We start from the raw sequence: 18,412 nt of genomic DNA, 5'->3' as shown, positions 1-18,412 counted from the left end.
TTCTGAATAGCATAACTTACTGATTCATTCTCTTTAAATGCACTTTAAAATTTTGCTCTGTTATAGTTTAATTGACATACATACATATCTATATGCATATATACATATATTTTTTTCAACTGTATCACTGAAGGTTGAGCTCCAATGGGTACTTTTTGTTTAATCTGTTGGAACTGGATTGAAGCAAATTGAATTTGACCTGGGACTGAGAATTTTGGTTCTAATTCTCATTCTGCCATTGACCTTGGGGAAGTCACTGAGCTCTTCTGGACTCAGTACTCTCATTTATAAAATGGGTAGGAGTTGGATTTGATGATGGCTTACAATTTCTTCCAGGTGTAAAAGGTCTACAAAATCTAGCAACTGTGGGCTGATGCTGAAAATGTTTGGTTTAATTTCTTGGAGAATTAAAAGTTAAAATTGATGATTTATCACTTTTTTCCTTTTTTCCCTTTCTGAAAAAGCTGATAGTTTTTGTCCTTGACAAATCATGGAAAAATAATTGCCTCTCCCCAAGTATCAGGATTAGAAGGGCAATAAGCCTATTATATGTCTATTTGAAGCTGTTAAGGGAGGGTCAGTAGGAGGCCTCTCCACAAGATCATGCCCTCTGAGGTTGAAAAGAAACCTGTTTGGACACAGAAACTAAGTATTAGAAGGGCTAATGATGGTCATTTAATCAACTGGACATCCAGGGAAAGAAAACTCAATTGCTTTTAAGTCAGTCCTCTATCTTGGGCAGGTCTGACCATTAGGCACCAACAAATTCCTTGCTGTAAGTCTTTCTTTGATGATTTCCTCCCATTAGTCCTAGGGCTACTTCTGGAAGCCAACCAAAATTAAATAAACACCTTCTCCCCACTTTTTATTTATTTAATTTAATTTAATTATTTATTTATTTGGATCCTTTCTCTGGGTCTTCCCTTCTCCAGCAAACAGGCATAGGACTTTCAGGCACTTTCAGGCCCACAAGGGGCCCTACTGTGAGGCCCCTTGCTATGCTGGCAGCACTTCTCAAACAAGTTCCTGGTTTGTCCATATCCATAGTGAACTGTGGTGCCCAGGAATAAATTCAGCTCTCAAAGAGGTCTGATCAAGGTAGGTCAGAATGTGGGTATCAGTGTGCCTTACTAGACACTGTAAATCTATTAATACATCCTATGATCTATCATAGCCACAAATCAGTGGTTTGGTTAAATAAAATATCAAAAGAAATCTCTGTATCTCCTAAAAATCAGGCTTCTGGAAAGTAATGAACAACACAGGAACACCTCATGATATATTGTGTGCTAGCTAGCCTCCAAAGATAGCTGTCAACAATCTCCCTGCTCCCTGTGTGAGCCACTGTCCCATGAGGTGTGAGGTCTATTCCCCAGGCCCATTGCGTCTGGGTCAGGCCTGGCACTGCTCTGACCAGTGGAATGTGGAGACAGTTCTGTTTAGGGACCTCTGAGTCCAGGTGTCAAAAAGGCCTGCTTTTATGCTTAGAGTCTGAGGCCTGCATGTAAGAAGTCCAGGCCAGCCAGCCAGAGAGAGAGAGACCACATGGAGAGGCCCCAGGAGATGACAAAGTGCTTGGAGAAAGCAATCCCATGGAGGAACACTGAGGTAACAGCATGGGAGTGAATAAGTCCTGCTGTGTCATGTCAGGCATCCCACCCGAAGCCCCAAAAACTGTGGAGCAGAGACCAGCCATCCCAGCTGTGCCCCCTGCCAGATTCTGGAGCCACAGAATCATGGGAAAAAACAAAATAGCTGTTTTAACTCACAAGTTTGAAGTTGTTTTGATGCAGCAGTTGATAACTAAATTGAACAGATAACTGTTAAGGTGAAGAACAGCATACAAAATAGCCTTGCATGTCTGTTTTATACACACACACACACACACACACACACACACACGTCATGGTTATCACCGGAAGACAGAATTATAGGTAGCTTTAAATTTCATCCACTTTTCATTTTTATACTTGTGTTATTTTTATAACAAAAATATTCTTAATATCACCTCATGTTTTTTGCAAGCACTTTAAACTACTGACTCACATGAAACCTACCATATATATATGTATCCACTGTGTGCGTGTGTACATATAAAATAAATATATACATCCCCAAGGGCAGTTTTAACACGGTTTTCCCCCAGCAGAAGGCCACTAGAGAAGGTATAGGGTTTTTATTATATACACCAAGTACACCAAGAGCCTCTTCTCCTGAAATTATTGGCCTCTCCTACCTGGTAACCCCACCGGGGAAAGTTCTCAATTCTCAGGCCATACACTTCGGCTATTCCACTACTGCAAAGTTCCTGTTTATGCAGTTATGGAAGAGAAGTTGCTATGGCAATGCAATCTGACTGAATACCAGCATGTGTCTAAAATTGGTAGAAGTGCCTTTTTCAGGGTTTCCTCTGAGGATTAATCATTTTCCAAGAACTGTAGCTTTTTTTCCCTCTCCTGTTACAACAACAATACCAGAGCACCTTGTCCAGACCTGCGACATGAATAAGATGAGGAGGGGTCACAGAAGGACAAAGCTGATGGTTAAAAAAGAACCAAGCCACAAAGGAACCCCTTCCTACTAAATACTCTGGTTTCTTTTCAATCCCTGTCTCACCTACTGCTTTGCTACATGCCTACCCCTCTGTCCCTCAGCTCCCTCCACCTACTACTCTTTTTGCCTGGCCATCTTTCTTCTACCTTCTTCTGACTTCTTTCCCTTCTCTGACCTCTAGTTGTATGCAGACCGTGGCCCTGTTTTCCATCTTCTCATCTCTCTCCTCATGTTCTTTCTATCTGAACTGCTTTCATTCCTGTTGTTGTCCTCTCCTTGCTGCCTCCACACAATGATTCTCATGTCAGAGCTGTAGCCTAGCTCTCCTTCCCACTCTCCTCCCACCACCCCCCTTCCAGGCCTCACATGGAAAGCACTGTCCTCCATGATAGGGCCTTTTTATCATTCCAGTTCTTGCCCACCAACACCAAACACTCTAGGCCCCAAGTCTGTGACCTCCTTGACATTTTTCGAAGCAACCATGATGACTTTCTTTCCTCCCTGCTTTCCCAAGCCACTTCTTCTGCCTGTAATGCTCTTGCCTCCCTCCTACTAGTGTTTCTGGCATCTGGAAACCACACCTGCACCAGGAAGCTTCCCACCAGTCTAGGCTAGGTTTCTTCCCCAACTCCTTAGCACCTGTCATACTGAACATCATTGTTTGAGCCCTATCTATCTTTTCCTACTAGACTGGCAGCTCTTCGAGGGCAGGGATTGTGTCTCACTCATTTCTGGTTGCCTTCAACTTGAACGCAGAAGTAGATGTATCATCACTATCTCCAAATCAACATTTCCAAGCTGTCCCCACCAGCCTTGAATATTAATGTTGGCATTTGCCATAGATTTACAGTCTTCAGGGATATCTTTGCTGGCTTCCTTTCATTCTGTAAATTTTGGTAATACTTCCACCAGTTTTCCACAGATCAGCATTTGTTCTTTGCCACAGTCCATCCCCAGACTAGATTTCATCCAATGGACCCTGCGCTACCTCCCTGATCTGGCAGTTTCTATATTCAGGCCACCCCTAAACATAGTCACCAGATTCATGGCTTTATACTTGTCCACCTTTGACCCAAGGCCTCCTACTATCCTCATCCCTCCTATGTCCCCCCACCCTGCTCTCCTTGTCTTCCTAGAGCCCTGACGTTCTCCTCACTACCCATACGCATCCCTCTCTGGGCCTCTCTCCCTTTGTTTCTACTGTTTCTACCCCTCCTTGACTATCTGCTACTCACATTTTAAATTTCTTCCTCCACAGAGTTCACCCAATTAAATGCTACATTGTGGGGTAAACTGTATCCTCTCCCCCCTTAATTTGAAGTCTTAACCCCCCAGAGTCTCAGAATATGACCTTATTTGGAAATAGTGTCATTACAGAAGTAGTTAGTTAAAATAGAGTCATACTGGAATAGGGTGGGTCTAATCTAGTATGACTGTGTTCATTCACAAAGAGAAGTCTGGATATGGAGAGACACACACAGGGGGAATGTCATGGAGAGACAGGGAGAAGACAGCCACCTACAAGCCAAAGAGAGAAGCCTAGAACACATTCTTCCCTTATAGTCAGTCCTCAGGAGGAAGTACCCTGCTGATACCCTGATTTTGCATTTCTAGCCTCCAGAACTGTTCGATACTCTCTGTTGTTCTAAGCCACCTGGATTGTGGGTACTTTGTCACAGTAGCCTAGCAAATGAATATACTCCCTCCATACCAATTTCCCCTAGCTTTAAATTCCTTTCTCATTTATGCACTCAAGTTAGACAGCTCTGCCAGAGGTATCTGCCAGCTGCCTTAAACCTGCTCTTTGCTTGTGTTATGAGCACATTTCTGATTCCTTAACAAGATTCTGATTCCTCAAGAGCAAGCCTTTTCTTTTGCTTCTTTTTCATCCCTGACAGGGCTAGTACTTTGCTGCCCTAGAGAGCATGCTGAATTAAATGCAATTTACCCTGGAAGGTGATGCCTTGCTCCTTGTCAATATATCATAGAATTTCTCTAAACCCATCAAGATTAGACAAGAGGCCATGGGCTCCAGGGAGCCAAGACGGAGACTGACCAGAAGTCCCATGGTGTGTCTGTATGTGTATGTGTGTGGGGGCCTCCTGCTGACTGTGGGGAACATATGGAGTCATGAGTGTTAGGCCTGGGAGGAATCACAAGAAGAGATCATCTAATCCAACTCCCTCATTTTGCAGAAGAGGACACAGGCTCTGGGGGTTAAGAGCTCTCATATTTGCAGAGAGCAAGAGCCATAGCTGGCACTGAAGCCCAATCTTTAGACTCCCAGACCAGTACTATGGACAAGGGCTGCCTGCCCTCTGGGAGCAGGGCAGGTTGCCAAAAGGGCATACAAGGGCTATCTGGGCAAGCTTTGTAGGGCAGGTCAAATTGCCATTGGCCTAGTGATTTACAAAGCCGCCAGTATAATTCACAGGAAGGGAGAGGTGATTAGAACAAAGGGGCAGGGCAGATAATGTACCTGAGAGGTCTGCAAAGCAAAGGACTCTATGAAACGCTGGTACCACTGCACAATCACCATGGTCACCAGGTGTGTGCAGAATGCAGTGTTCAGTTGCTGTTCCAGCCTTGGCAAATTCCTGTCATGACAGGATTAGGAGTAGCCTGTGGAGGGCACACCTGTGTGCCCACCTGTGAGCACTGGCTTTGCTACCAATGTGTCTTGATGCACTGCAATTGTCCCTGGGTATAACTAAAGGGAAACCGAGAGCCCCAGCTGAGAGGCCAGGCTTATTCAGAACAGAGTCAAGAAACAGACAACACATCAAAATTCTGTATCTTACTGAAGAAAGGGCACTGAGTCCAAACACAAGAGTATATTAAAGCCAATGACTGAGTAACTTTACAATCATGCAGCCTTTGGTCTTTCAAAAATTATGCTATAAACAGATTTTCATGATTTAAGAAAGTAGTTTTTATGTTAAGTAGAAAATGCAGGCTAAAAAAAAAGTTACTGTATACTCAGGAACTCAACCATGCAAAGCAATATGCACAGGAGGGGAGTGTTCCAAAATGTTCATGAGTTTGGCTGTGATTTTTAACCTACTCTTTATTTTTTTCCCTGTATATTCCAAATTTCCATGGTGAGCGTGTATCATTTATAGAGTGTAAAGATAATTGTTTTTATGTTTAAAGACACCGATTCCGTGTTTATGAGGAAATTTAATCTGTCAGGCCCAACCTTACTCTCTGTGGCTTTGCAACGATCACACCACTCTGCTCTCCAGAAATGTTCTCCCCTGCCCAGAGGAAATCCTGCCCTAGGTGGGTGAATCCATTTACTCACATTCTGAATATTTCTGGAGTTGGTCAAATTCTTCTGGAGTAAGGGAGACCCACCGTTCATCACTCATCTTTAAGCTGGGTGTGAGTGCTTGAGGCCAGAGATGGAGTTTTGTTCACCAGGATGAAGCTGAGGCCCAGCCCAGGGCCTGGCTCATTGCAGGTACGTGATGGACAGGCCCTTTGGGAGACTCTGAGGACCCACGTGTCTATGGCGGTAGTAGGCACCTCTCAGCAGATGAGAGAAGGCCTGTGCTATTACTCCAACAGCATGCTACTATCCGTGGTCACAGTAGCCGGAAATCCGTGCTCCTCCTGGGCAGAAGTAGAAAAGATGTTGTGAATGAGAGCGTAAGAATACCATAATTCACTCTTTCTTATAAAACAAAACAAAACAAAACAAAAACAAAGACAAAAAACTCAACTGATCACTGGGGAAAGACCTATGGGAGGCAGTGGTTCCCGGAGTGGGGGTGGATGTCTCCTCAGGGAAGTCTAAAGAGGGCACGCAGACCAGACCAGCACACCTCCCTTCGATGTTGAATTGCCACCTGTTTGCTATGACTTAGATGTTTAAATTTCTTAGCACTTAATAGTTTGTGTATTTTGTATTAATAAAGCAATTCTTTAACAGACCTTTCCTAAAAAAAAAAACAAAAAAAAAACTGGCTGGGTGGCCAGTCTGAATAGGTAGTTATACTCCCCAACTCAGGAAATTTTAAATGCCTCACAGCAGAGGTGACAGTAGACCACCTGAGGGCATCCTCAAGGCATGAAAATGCCTCAGGCTGTCAGATGCCTCATGAGTAAGTAGGGACAGTACTTATCTGCTTGATTTGAAGGGTAAGCCAGTCTCTCCTCCACGGGTTTCTAAATTCCACCATTACTCTGGACATTCAAATACTCCCAAGGCTGGCTACCACCTGGTGAGTGAAGTGGTTTGCTTTCCTCTCAGAACCATACAAAAGGATTAGAGGGAAGAACGGCCAGAACTCGCCAGAACTCATGGGAGGGAAAGGAGACAGATTCAGACAGATGTTTAGCATCTTTTCCTTTGAGTCCCTCCCAGCACGGTGGTGCCGCAGTCATACCATCAGCCACGAAGTCCACCACCGCCAGCATTCATAAACCCGAAACAGAAAAGGACAGAGTGGAAAGGCATGAAATGGAGTTGAAAATAAGAGTGTATCTCCTCTCAGTTATACATACATGTTTAACATAAAATGTATTTCGTATTCTGGGTTGAGGTTTTTAAAAATGATGGAAAGCCACCAACCTAATAGGGGGATAAACACACACTGATGTTACCAAAGAAGCTCAGTTTTAATAAAACAGGATCTATGTTGGAGGGCCAGACGTCAAGTTCAGTATGGGGGCCTGGAGCCCATAAGGGATGGTGGAGGGGCTCGATGAGATGGACCCGGTGAGGAGGTGGGTTTGTGCAGCAGCTATCTGGAGGAGCACATGGACGTGGTCGCTGTGGACCTGGAGGGCTGGCCAGGAGCTAAGGGAAGATGCTGCAAGGAGATTCTGGCTCCGGAAGGAGGATCTTCCACCAATCAGAGCTCTCCTCCCGTAGGTGGAAGTGCAGGGCAAGGGAGTGAGATGCCTGCATCCCCAGGAGCATCCAAGTTCTAGTTTCTCTCCTTGAAACATCCAATTTTCTCCTTAATCCACTGCCTGACTGGATTCTGCTCCTTGGTACCTGCTCTTGCCAGGGTCCCCAGTGACACAATTGTCATATCTACTAGGCATTTTTCAGGCCTTCCTTGCTTTGTTTACTTCTCTTTGCAGCCTCTGCCATGGCAGGAAATAGTTCACTGGAAAAAATCTTATTTTTCTGAGTGTTCCCTCTCAGTCTCCTTCCACTTCTTTTGCCACTGTTAAATACTGGCATTTCTCAAATCCATTCCCAGCCCTCTCCTCACTCTATACCCCTTCCCTGAGGGGTCTACTGCCAAGCTTCAGCGACCCCAGGCATGCTGCCCCAGCCCTGTACTCTCTCCTCAATCGAGATCTGAATATCCCCTGTCCATTGTGACTCCCTTGTGTGTCCCAAACCACCCTAAATCAGCACGTTCCCATGCCCTCAACCTGCCCCTCCTCTACATTCAGGTCATGACCTAAGAGAAGAGAGTGCACAGGCCAGAAGCCTGAGGCTCAGCCTCAGCTTGTTCCCCTTCCTCTCCTGCCAAACCCAGGCACCACTCTTAAGAATGACTTTCCATTGTGTGTCCCCTCCTTTCCATCATGCCAGCTTTATTAGCTCAGACCCTCATCTTCTTGTATCTTCTTGTACCCAGTCTCTATCAACAGTCTCCTGATGGACTCCCTGCCCTGGGTTCTACTCTTCTGCCCTTGGTCTGCTCTAAATTGCCAACCAGTTCACATCTCTCCCGGTAATAAAATTCCTCAGTGGTTTTCTATTGTCTATAGAATAAAATGTTATCTTCTTTTTATGATACACAAAGCTCTTTATGATCTGCCCTCTGATGATCGATTCATTCCAAAAGTGAGGGGTGACCTTTAGAAACACTCTCCATCATACCAGGGAATTCACATTACCCCTGGTGTTATTACGGCTGTGGCTGTCACTTAGAGGACACTTACTTTATCCTAAATGCTTTACATAGATTAACCCATTTAGTTCTCCTAATGATCACATAAATTTAGCATTGACTTCCCCATTTTTAGATGAGGAAAATGAGGCAAGGTGTTCAGTAAATATGGTGTGGAGAAAGAAGGAACCTCCAAAGCTTTTGTTTAAGAAAGCCTCTCTGGCCATATCATTCTGTACACTTCCAGAAACACAGAGCTAGCTCTGAGGGGACCAAGAGACCACTGCCTGAGAACACCATAGAACTGCAAGTCAGAAGACAAGAACATTGAATCCTGCTCTACCTCTTTGACATTAGACAAATTTTGTGTTTCTTGACCGTTTGGTTTCCTCACCTCAAAAATGGGGATACTAATAAAAATCTCACTGAGCTAGTGTTAGAAGTGAGCTAATATATGGAAAAACCAAACGAACAGAAAACTTCCAAATGTCACCTAACATAATGCCTAACATGCAGTGGGCACTCAATAAATAATTATCGTTATCATCCCAATTGCAAATACAACACTTAGCAATATGACTTGACCAATCACTCAGCTGATGCAGTCAGGTGCAGTCTTTGTGTTGTGCCATAGATTTCTGAACTTGATCTTTTCCTTCTCCAAGTTGTTATAATTACTCACCAAATTTTTATCCATGAGTTTTAGCATCCACTGATGATTCTTGCCTGGATTATTTTACTTTTTTATCTATTTATTTTTTTAGAGAGAGGGAGAATGTGTGAGCGAGGGGTGGGGGGCAGAGGGAGAGAGAGGATCTTAGGTCTAGCACAGAGTCCAACCCTGAGATCATGACCTGAGCTGAAATCAAGAGTCTGATGCTTAACCAAATAAGCCACCCAGGCACCTCTGGATTAATTATTATTATGATAAAGAACGTCTAATTCTATCATTCCTTCTATATTTATTAGTTCAGATTCTACTGTAAGGAAGAGTTTTCTTTATTTCTTTATATTGCTTTACTTATATTTATTTATATTTATAGCATATAAATAAACATGATACATGTATAAATATCTATATAAGTATGAATTTATGTTATGTTTACATATAATATATACATTTATTTATATTAATGAATGCTTATTTTATTCAGAGGCTTATACCCATCACTATCGTTATTTGTTTTGATTCGAATTGTCCCAGATTTGGCCAGTGGAATGTCATTCAAATTGCTTTCTTGTTCTTCAGACATCTTCCCATCATCCTTTGAGTATATCTGTATTTTCTAGTACTACAAAATATTTCAGTCTCACCCTATACATCCTCAATTTTAGTCTTGAAACCAGTCATTTCTCCAAAGTGCAGATTCCTTTAGTGAAGAATGGTATTTGAAGCCAAACTTTGGCACTGGGTATGCACATTGCTACTGGGGTGTCATTGCTTCTAGGCTTTATCAGGGCCAGGGCCAGGAAATATATGTAGACATACACACACATCTCATCTCTGGCTGGCTGGCTGGCTGGCTGGCTATTCATCCATCCATCCATCCATCCATCCATCCGTCCATCTATGTTAAAAACCCCACGTTCATACTCAGACTCCAACTATAGCCCAATATTACAGTGTCAACTGTAGCCACCCTCTCATTCCATATTTTTAAGCTCCCTTCTCCAGCAAACCTTGCTTCCATTATCTATAATATATTTATTTGCTCAATCCTAAACTATATAGGAAGTAGTTTCAGAATTGCTAACTACAACTCTGTGAAAAACAAAAGAGTTCAAGATTTGTTGACAGTTCTTTTGTCTTGAGCCAACAGAGCATGTCCTCAAAGTACTATTTTCAAAAGTTACTTAGATTTGTTCTTTGACACTCCTATTCGTTTGTTTGCATTTGACTCTCCAGTTTCTTCCTCCACTCCCAAAGATTCTTTTCTTAATATGGTTTCTTCAGCGAAGCCTTGCTACCCCATTCCTCTTACTCTGTGCTCATGCCTCTCCTTTCCATCTTATTCCCATTCACCCCTTATAGTTTCTGGTTTATCCTTTCTGTTTTTTTTTTTTTTTTTAAGATTTTACTTATTTATCCATGAGAAACACACAGAGAAAGGCAGAGACACAGGCAAAGGTGAACCTGATGTGGGACTTGATCCCAGGACCCCAGGATCACAATCTGAGTCGAAGGCAGTTGCTCAACCACTGAGCCACCTAGGCGCCCCTCTTCCTGGGGTTTTTCTTTTGCACCAGTGAGCAGATTATTGGATTTTTAAAAAATTTCCCCTTCCTTATGACACAAAAGGCAGTCTTGCACATTGTGTGTGTGTGTGTGTGTGTTTTTTTTTGCTTAACAATATCCCATGAATCATTCCATATTTGTTCATAGATTTTCCTGATTTAGAACCAAAGTGGACCCCCAACGCTTACTTGCCTGAAAACATTTGGCAGTTTCTCTTGGACCCTTTTGGGCGGGTTTTTTAGCCAGTTCCAGAAAATCCTTTACCTGTGGTACAGCTCACCTCCCCATCTTCACTCCAATTATCTCCTGCCCACATGCTCCATGTTCCAGCCAAATCATCCTACCGTCTCCTCCTAGCACCAAAGTACGTGGCACAAGGCAGCACCTCCAGAACATTAGTTAATGGACTGACAAACACACATTGCCTTTAATCTACCTAGAATGTCCCTTACTCTTTCCTTTCTATACCAAACTCATATCTGGTTCCAGATTCAAAGATGATTTCTCTTCTATAGTTTTTTTTTTTTTTCAACTCTTGGAGCAAACTAAGCTGTTCCCCTAGCTGTTCCCATAGAACACACAGGTCCTCTTTCTTCTCTCTTGTGGTGGCTGGCAGTCCCATGCAGGAGACAGACGTCCCAACAGATAATTTTTTTTTTTTTGATAGTCACACACACAGAGAGAGAGAGAGAGAGAGAGACGCAGAGACATAGGCAGAGGGAGAAGCAGGCTCCATGCAGGGAGCCCGACGTGGGATTCGATCCCAGGTCTCCAGGATCGCGCCCTGGGCCGAAGGCAGGCGCTAAACCGCTGCGCCACCCAGGGATCCCCCAACAGATAATTAACACACAGGATGGGAAGTGTGGTGGTATAGACTCTCCATCGGGAGAAGTTAGGGGCCTGAAAGACAGTCTGACCATCAGATGGTCACTGCTGATGACGCTCCCTCATGACAGCCCCTCTGTTTTTCTGCCTTTGACAGAGCTGGCCGCCACCACACAAGAAGCTTGCTTCTGCCAACATTGCTTAGCATATCCCTTTCAGCAGCCCGCCCTACACGCCCCTCTCGGTGGCTCTTTAGAGTATGCACAGTCTTCTTATTACCATCCTGAATATCTTTCCTGGCAGAAAGAAAAAGGTAATAGGGTTTTCTAAATAACACTCAGATTGGGTATTGTCAGGCTTGGATGGGAGAAGAGGGTTCTATGTCCCGACGGCTCTGCTACTCTACTCTGAGCACTTGCTTCAGCTCCCCAGGCCTCAGTGACCTTGTCTGTCAAATGAGGGGGTGGGAATAATGGTTGCTAACGTGTTTTCTCGCTCTGCAATTTCATATCCCAGATCAAACTCCATTTGTTCTGTACAAATGACAGCATGGAAATCACAAGTCAGAAGGAAGATGGCATATTCAATGGGTATTGACTTGAGCCCCAGGTCTCTATTCATCTGAATGAATCAGCCATAGCCAATTACCCAGAACAAACACCTCTTCATCTCCTCTTGCTCTCATAAAAACACTAATTCATGAATATGGCATCAGACTGGGGGAGCTTATTTATATGCACCCGATGATTTATGAAAGTACCCATAATGAGAACTTTTTTCTAAAGGAAAAATGACTAAGAGCTAGAAAGATAACCCCTCTCTCTTCCCAAACTTGTGATGAGTCCCATCTTGATAACTGTCCTATCTCCAGGCTTGTGCTCCCGTTGATCCTTCTGAAGCTCTATGACTCCTATGCTGCCTTTGGAGTTCAGTTCCAGTGTCATGTACTCCAAGAAGCTCCCTTTAACTGCCTGGCCTGGGATGGGCATGTCTTCTCCACTCTTCTTCTAATAGCTCCTTGGGCTTTTCTCCACCATGGCACTTGCCACACTGCAATACACATGCCACCTCTTCCCCGTGAGACTCTGAGCTCCTTCAAGGTGGAAACAGAGTTATCCTGCACACTTTGTGTCTACCTACTACAAGATTTCTAAGGGCTCATTTCTTGACTAGTAGAAAAGCAGTTCTCAATCTTTTGTGATTGAGACCATTTTCATGGAGCAAAAGATCTTACCATACCTGTTTGCACTTTCCAGTGGGAAAAGAATTTTAATATTAAAATTATCATTTTAATATTAAATAATGTAAGGACACCTGGGTGGCTCACTGGTTGAGCATCTCCCTTTGGCTCAAGGGCATAATCCTGGGGTCCTGGGATCGAGTTCCGCATTGGGCTCCTTGCAGGGACCTTGCTTCTCCCTCTGCCTATGACTCTGCCTCTCTATGTCTCTCACGAATGAATAAATAAAAAAATCTTTAAAAATATTAAATAATGTACACATTTTAATATGAAAATAATGACCTGTAAATCTGTAACTATAAACTATAATCTATAAACTTATAATAGTCACTTTACTTGGCTTAATTTGACAGTATTTTACGAGTTTGAATTTATTAATGAATTGTCAATATTATAGTACTTTATCACCCTGGGGGTCCCTCCCAAACCATGTCTCCTGATACTCATGCCCATGTTGGTCCTTTGCCCTTGAGTCTGGACTATGCCTGTGACTTGCTTTAACCAAAGGAATGCAGTGGAAGTGACACTGTGCCAGAGTCAGGCCTAAGCCTGAAGATGTCCTGGCAGCCTCCACTTTTGTGTTCTTGGGAACACTGAATTGCCATGTCAAGAGCTCAGCCACCTTTCTGGAGGAGAAGTGAGAGAGAAGTGAGAAACCCAGCTGATGGGGAAAACTGAAGGCTCTGCTGTGTGATCCTACTTAAGCCATTCCAGCCAGCATGCAGTCACTTATGTTTTCTTGCTGTGCTGCTGGACATGGAAGACAAGAAGCTATTTTGGATTTTACCACCTTGGAAGACATAATATGGAGCAGAGATAAGCTGTCCCTGTGGGGCCCTGTCTGAATGCTTCACGCACAGAATAATTCAGAGTAATAAAATGGTTGTTGAGCCACTAGATTTCAGGGCAGTTAGTTATGCAGTCATAGATAATCAAAACAACTACATAAGCACTTTTGGGTTCAGAATACATATGTACCTGTTTAGCAAAAGAATATGCATGATTAATGTTGGAACTGCAACTTGTTCATGTCTTAAAATCTAGTAATTGGAAAATTACAGGCCTAAAATAATTTTGAGGCAAATATGTGTTACTACATGCTGTTAGGTTAACCAAATATCCTCCACAAGCTAATACGATAATGATGTAGCTAAATGACTCTAATTTCTAATTAAAAGGCAAGAATAGCAGTTAGCTGAACACTACAACCAACTCAAAGCAAGTCTGACACTGCAAGACAACAACGTGACTTTTCCCACAGGTCTCAGGGTTCTAACCATCCAGCTGAGTGAGGAGGCAGTAGCAGCTGAGTATTTAGAAGCAGCCGGACTCCACAGATAACTGAATTAGCACCCCCTGGGGAATTTAGTAATGAGCTAATTTGAGTGTATGAATAGCAAATATGAGTAATCCCTAATAACTCATTTAATAAATTACCAATATATAGTCCTTATACAAACATAAAAATAAAAAGTCTTGGGATTGCGTGCTACCCATAACAGTTTAGAGGACTTGCAATTAAGGACTTTGTCTCTGATTAGCAGCCTCAGACTGAACCCAAGAATCCCTGCTCTGGGGGTGGTGTGAAAAAGTCAGGCTAAACCAAGCTCCCAGGTGCAGGGGTCTGCAACCCAGGAGAGGCGCACAGTCTGTGTGGAGAAGCCACTTGAGGCGGGCTGCCTTTGGCACAAGCAGGCAGTGTCAGGCTGGATAACATTTACAGCCCAGGGGCATCCTAGCTTGAGTGTGGGTCACTCATTCATTTAATCATTCACCCATTCAACATATCACTCTAATAATGAGCCATAGCAACAACCTCCACTTACGGACTACCCCACATCTGGTGCTTTGTACAATTCATCTTAAAGTTGCCAAACCCTGTGAGAAAGGTACTTTTTATGCCCATGTTACAGCAGTAAAAACAGTCCCAGAGTGATTCTCCCAAGTTTGCCTATCAGTAAGTGACAGAACTGGTATTTGAACCCAAGTCTATTTGGTGCCAAAACCCATGGTCTTTCCTTTTATTATAATACACTACAATGAATAAGTGCCAGGCCCTTGTTAGGTGCCGAGGCCATCAATAAACCAACTAGAGAGGACCTAAACCCTCATCCTCAAACTGCAAGGTGAATTGGAAGCCAGTGGAAAACCCGTGGCATGCTCCTGGAAAGCTAATAATAGTATTTGAGGAAAATAACTCTATTACATTAAACATGAACACAGAATGGAACAGAATAATGTAAAATATGCAGGAAGTTTGAGGTAAAACAGGAGACTTCAAAGAAACTTGCTTTTGCACTTGAGTCACCTCTGTTCTCTCTACATGGGAGACTGTAGTCTTGGCTTTGCCACTAGGGGCGCTACAGTGGAGATGCTAAGGAAATGGGGTTGCAAATAGCAACACCACGGCCTGATTTAGCTCCAGAGCTGGAGCGAGGTGGTGGGTGAGAGGGTGCTGGGCGGAGGCAGGCAAAGGAAAGTGAGGGGAAGCCTCCTTCAGGAAATTACTACTTGGGAAATGTGACTCCTATCCAGTGTCAGGGAGCCTTCTTCCCAAAGCATTAAGCACAAGCCTGGTGTTGAAATTAGACCAGAATTTAAATCTTGGCTCTACCACTTACAACCATGTGACATTAAACAAGTTGTTCTTCATCTCTAGACGAAGATAATAATAATAATAGTAACACATGTTTCACAGGGATTGGTATGAGAATGATTTGTACAATGTTTAGGAGAGCTTTAGCAAGTACAATTTCCTAACAGTGGTCCTTAAAGTATGGTCCTCACACCAGCAGTTCCTGGCATTGCCGGGAACATGTAAGAAAAGCAAATTCTTGGAACATACCATAGACCTACAGAAATTTAGGATGGGCAATCTTTGTTTAACAGAGCTCTGGAGACTCTGATCTCATGCCAGTGTTTTGTAACCACTGCTTTACCTTAATGCAATAGACGGGACTAAGAAGAGAAGCTTGGAATACTTGGAGTGATTCCTCTCCTTAAGGGGGCCCTAAAGCAGACAGATTCCAGATTTCTCAGTTCCACTTTCCTGAGGCAGGAAAACATTATGGGGAAGCCAGAGCCCCATGACTGCCAGATGCCTGTTATCCTGCCTAGTTACTAAAATTCTCATGTTATGATTTATATTTCCTGCAGAATTTTCCCTTCTTTACAATCTGGATCTGTGTTTCAAATTCCTCCCATGACATTTTGTGCCACATGTATCATCTGAAGAGGGCACAGATGACAGGAGTTTCCTACCATAAAGTGGAGGGCAAAACCCAACAAACAGAAAAGCCTGAAGGAGTAAGAAAGTGACAAGTCCATTCTCACCACAGCTCAGAAATGGAACTGTCAGGGAAGGGACACGGCAAGGCACGAGTACGGGGCTTGGCAGGTCTAGGAAAAGAGAGCACTGCAAAAACACCATGCATGTGGGACGTGCTTGGGATGGTGCGTGTGTTAACAACACCACCACAAAACCACACCAAAGAGACGACATTCACATTTTGAACAGCGTGTGAAATCACGTTTAGCTTGGAGAGGCCCCGCACACCAGGAGGAACTTGTGGTGAGCTGTCCTGTGAGCATTCTCTCTCCTTCTCTTCTCTCCCCTCTCCCTTCTCTGCTGCCTCCTGCCTCCCAGTCTCTAATTCTCCTTTCTTTTGCTTTCCTTCCATTCTCTGCTTCCCATAACAACCTAAACAGCCACCATTTATTGAAAATTTACTGCCTGTTCTGCATGAACAGAGTCCTCAGAAAAATCTTTCAAAGTAAGAATTATTATGCCATCATACCTAGCATCACACCTCCTGCAGGCAGCTGAGCCATCATTCAAACCCAAGTCAGGCTGAATACAAAGCCCCTACTTCTTCCAGCATCCATCCTGGTTTTCACATCTCGGAAGATCATTAATACCATTTCCAGATTGTAAACTGCCCAAGGATCGACTCACTGGCTCATCTGAGGAGCCCAGTACTTAGCTTATAAAAGGCTCTGAGCTGTCAGGTGTCTCGTCCTCCACCAACTTCATGGAATAACAATGTCCTTATGAGTAATCATGCAATAATAATTAAGTACCATGGACAACGGCACCCAGGGGTGCTTACACCTCATTCTGACTCCAGACAACAAGTCCCTGGATGGCCCTCTTCACCCCAGAGGTGTGTAGGCACCAGCCTGGAAAACATCTCATTAATAATAACATTCAACATGCCAGACTATCCTAATTAATTTACATGAATTATCTGGCTGACTAGTCATAACACCTGTATGAGGTAAATACAAATATTTTGCCCGTTTTAAAGATGAGGAAACTGAACCACAAAGGTTTGAGTAGCTGGTCCTAGGCCATGTAGCACTGAAATCACACAGCAGTACACAGTGTAAGACAGTCATCAGGAAAATACGATACATTTATAACAATTTTAAAACAGTCTTATTTGAGGGCACCTGGGTGGCTCCGTCAGTTAAGCATCTGACTTTTGATTTCAGCTCAGGTCATGATCACAGGGTCATGAGATAGAGCCCTGCATTGGGCTGCACGCTGAGCATGGAGCCTGCTTAAGATTCTCCCTCTCCCTCTCTAAAAAAATAAAAATAAATAAAGTAAAATAAAAGTCTTATTGGAATAAAACACAAAGGGATCCCTGGGTGGCGCAGCAGTTTGGCGCCTGCCTTTGGCCCAGGGCGCGATCCTGGAGACCCGGGATCGAATCCCACATCGGGCTCCCGGTGCATGGAGCCTGCTTCTCCCTCTGCCTATGTCTCTGCCTCTCTCTCTCCCTCTCTGTGTGTGACTATCATAAATAAATAAAAATTTTAAAAAAAGGAATAAAACACAAAATCTAAAACATTTCATAGGAGGCTCATGAATTCCAGTTTCAGAAACACCACAGTTTAATGGAGTTTTAGAAACTGGGAAGAAAGATACATTCATTTCTCAAGCAAATCAGGAGAAGTTGGAATGACATGGCCTGGAGCCCTTCGGTCTAATGTTGGTTCTGACATTTAGTAGCTGGTGACTCTGAACAGGTAACATCTACTCTTTAGACCTCAATTTCCTCAACTGATATTTGCAGAGAGTGGAATAGTAATATTAAGGTTCCTTATAACAGTAACTCCATTTTCCTTCCAGAAATGGTAGACATCAACTCTTTGCTTTTGACACACAGTACCTGGTGCTCTCATTGTAGCCTGGGAAATGTCATTTGTTTTTATTTTTATTTTTATTTTTTTCATTTTTCATTTTTCATTTGTTTTTATATTCATTTAAATCATACTTCATTGGTAGACACAATAGTAAGATACTACTGTTACATTATCAAATTGTTAACAATTTCAAAATACATAATATCCTTACTGGTAAGAAAGCAAGAGAATGGAAACTCTCCAGTGCTGCTGGTATGGAAGTATGCTAGCCAAAATAGCACGCTATACCAATAGCCTCACAATGTACATTTCCAGGGGACTTTACTTCTGTAGGTTTGTCTTTAGAAATTAACTAAAGACAATAATAATAACTCTTAGGTTTTCTTTTAATGATCAGCAGAGAAAATTAAAGACAGCAGGGCCAGGCGGTAGATTTGAGAGTGCTTTAATGGGGAGCACTCCCGGGCAAGGTTCCATGACTTGTGACTCGGAGAGGAGGCCCGAGTCAGGGAAGTTGCGCCCAGGAGGGGAAGGGTGTGTGTTTTTTAT

The 18,412-nt window shown here is 43.3% G+C and overlaps 1 protein-coding gene across 10 annotated transcripts in view; it reads right to left on the bottom strand.

Annotated features, from left to right (window-relative positions):
- DGKG (diacylglycerol kinase gamma) overlaps window positions 1-18,412 on the bottom strand; it is a 206,759-nt gene that overhangs the window by 164,976 nt on the left and 23,371 nt on the right. For 9 of the 10 annotated variants that reach the window (XR_005984256.1, XR_005984257.1, XR_005984253.1 and 6 more), the window contains one exon: window positions 5,858-6,168. Coding sequence is in view for 2 of the 10 variants with exons in the window: in XM_041731892.1 (XP_041587826.1) it covers window positions 5,858-5,924 (67 nt within the window). In the remaining 8 variants the exon portion in view is untranslated. The remainder of the gene's footprint in view (window positions 1-5,857; window positions 6,169-18,412) is intronic. The other variant, XR_005984258.1, reaches the window with a different exon arrangement.

This window comes from Vulpes lagopus, chromosome 17 (assembly GCF_018345385.1).
Source record: "Vulpes lagopus strain Blue_001 chromosome 17, ASM1834538v1, whole genome shotgun sequence".
Classification (NCBI taxonomy): domain Eukaryota; kingdom Metazoa; phylum Chordata; class Mammalia; order Carnivora; family Canidae; genus Vulpes; species Vulpes lagopus.
This window is presented reverse-complemented; position numbering and strand designations above follow the sequence as displayed.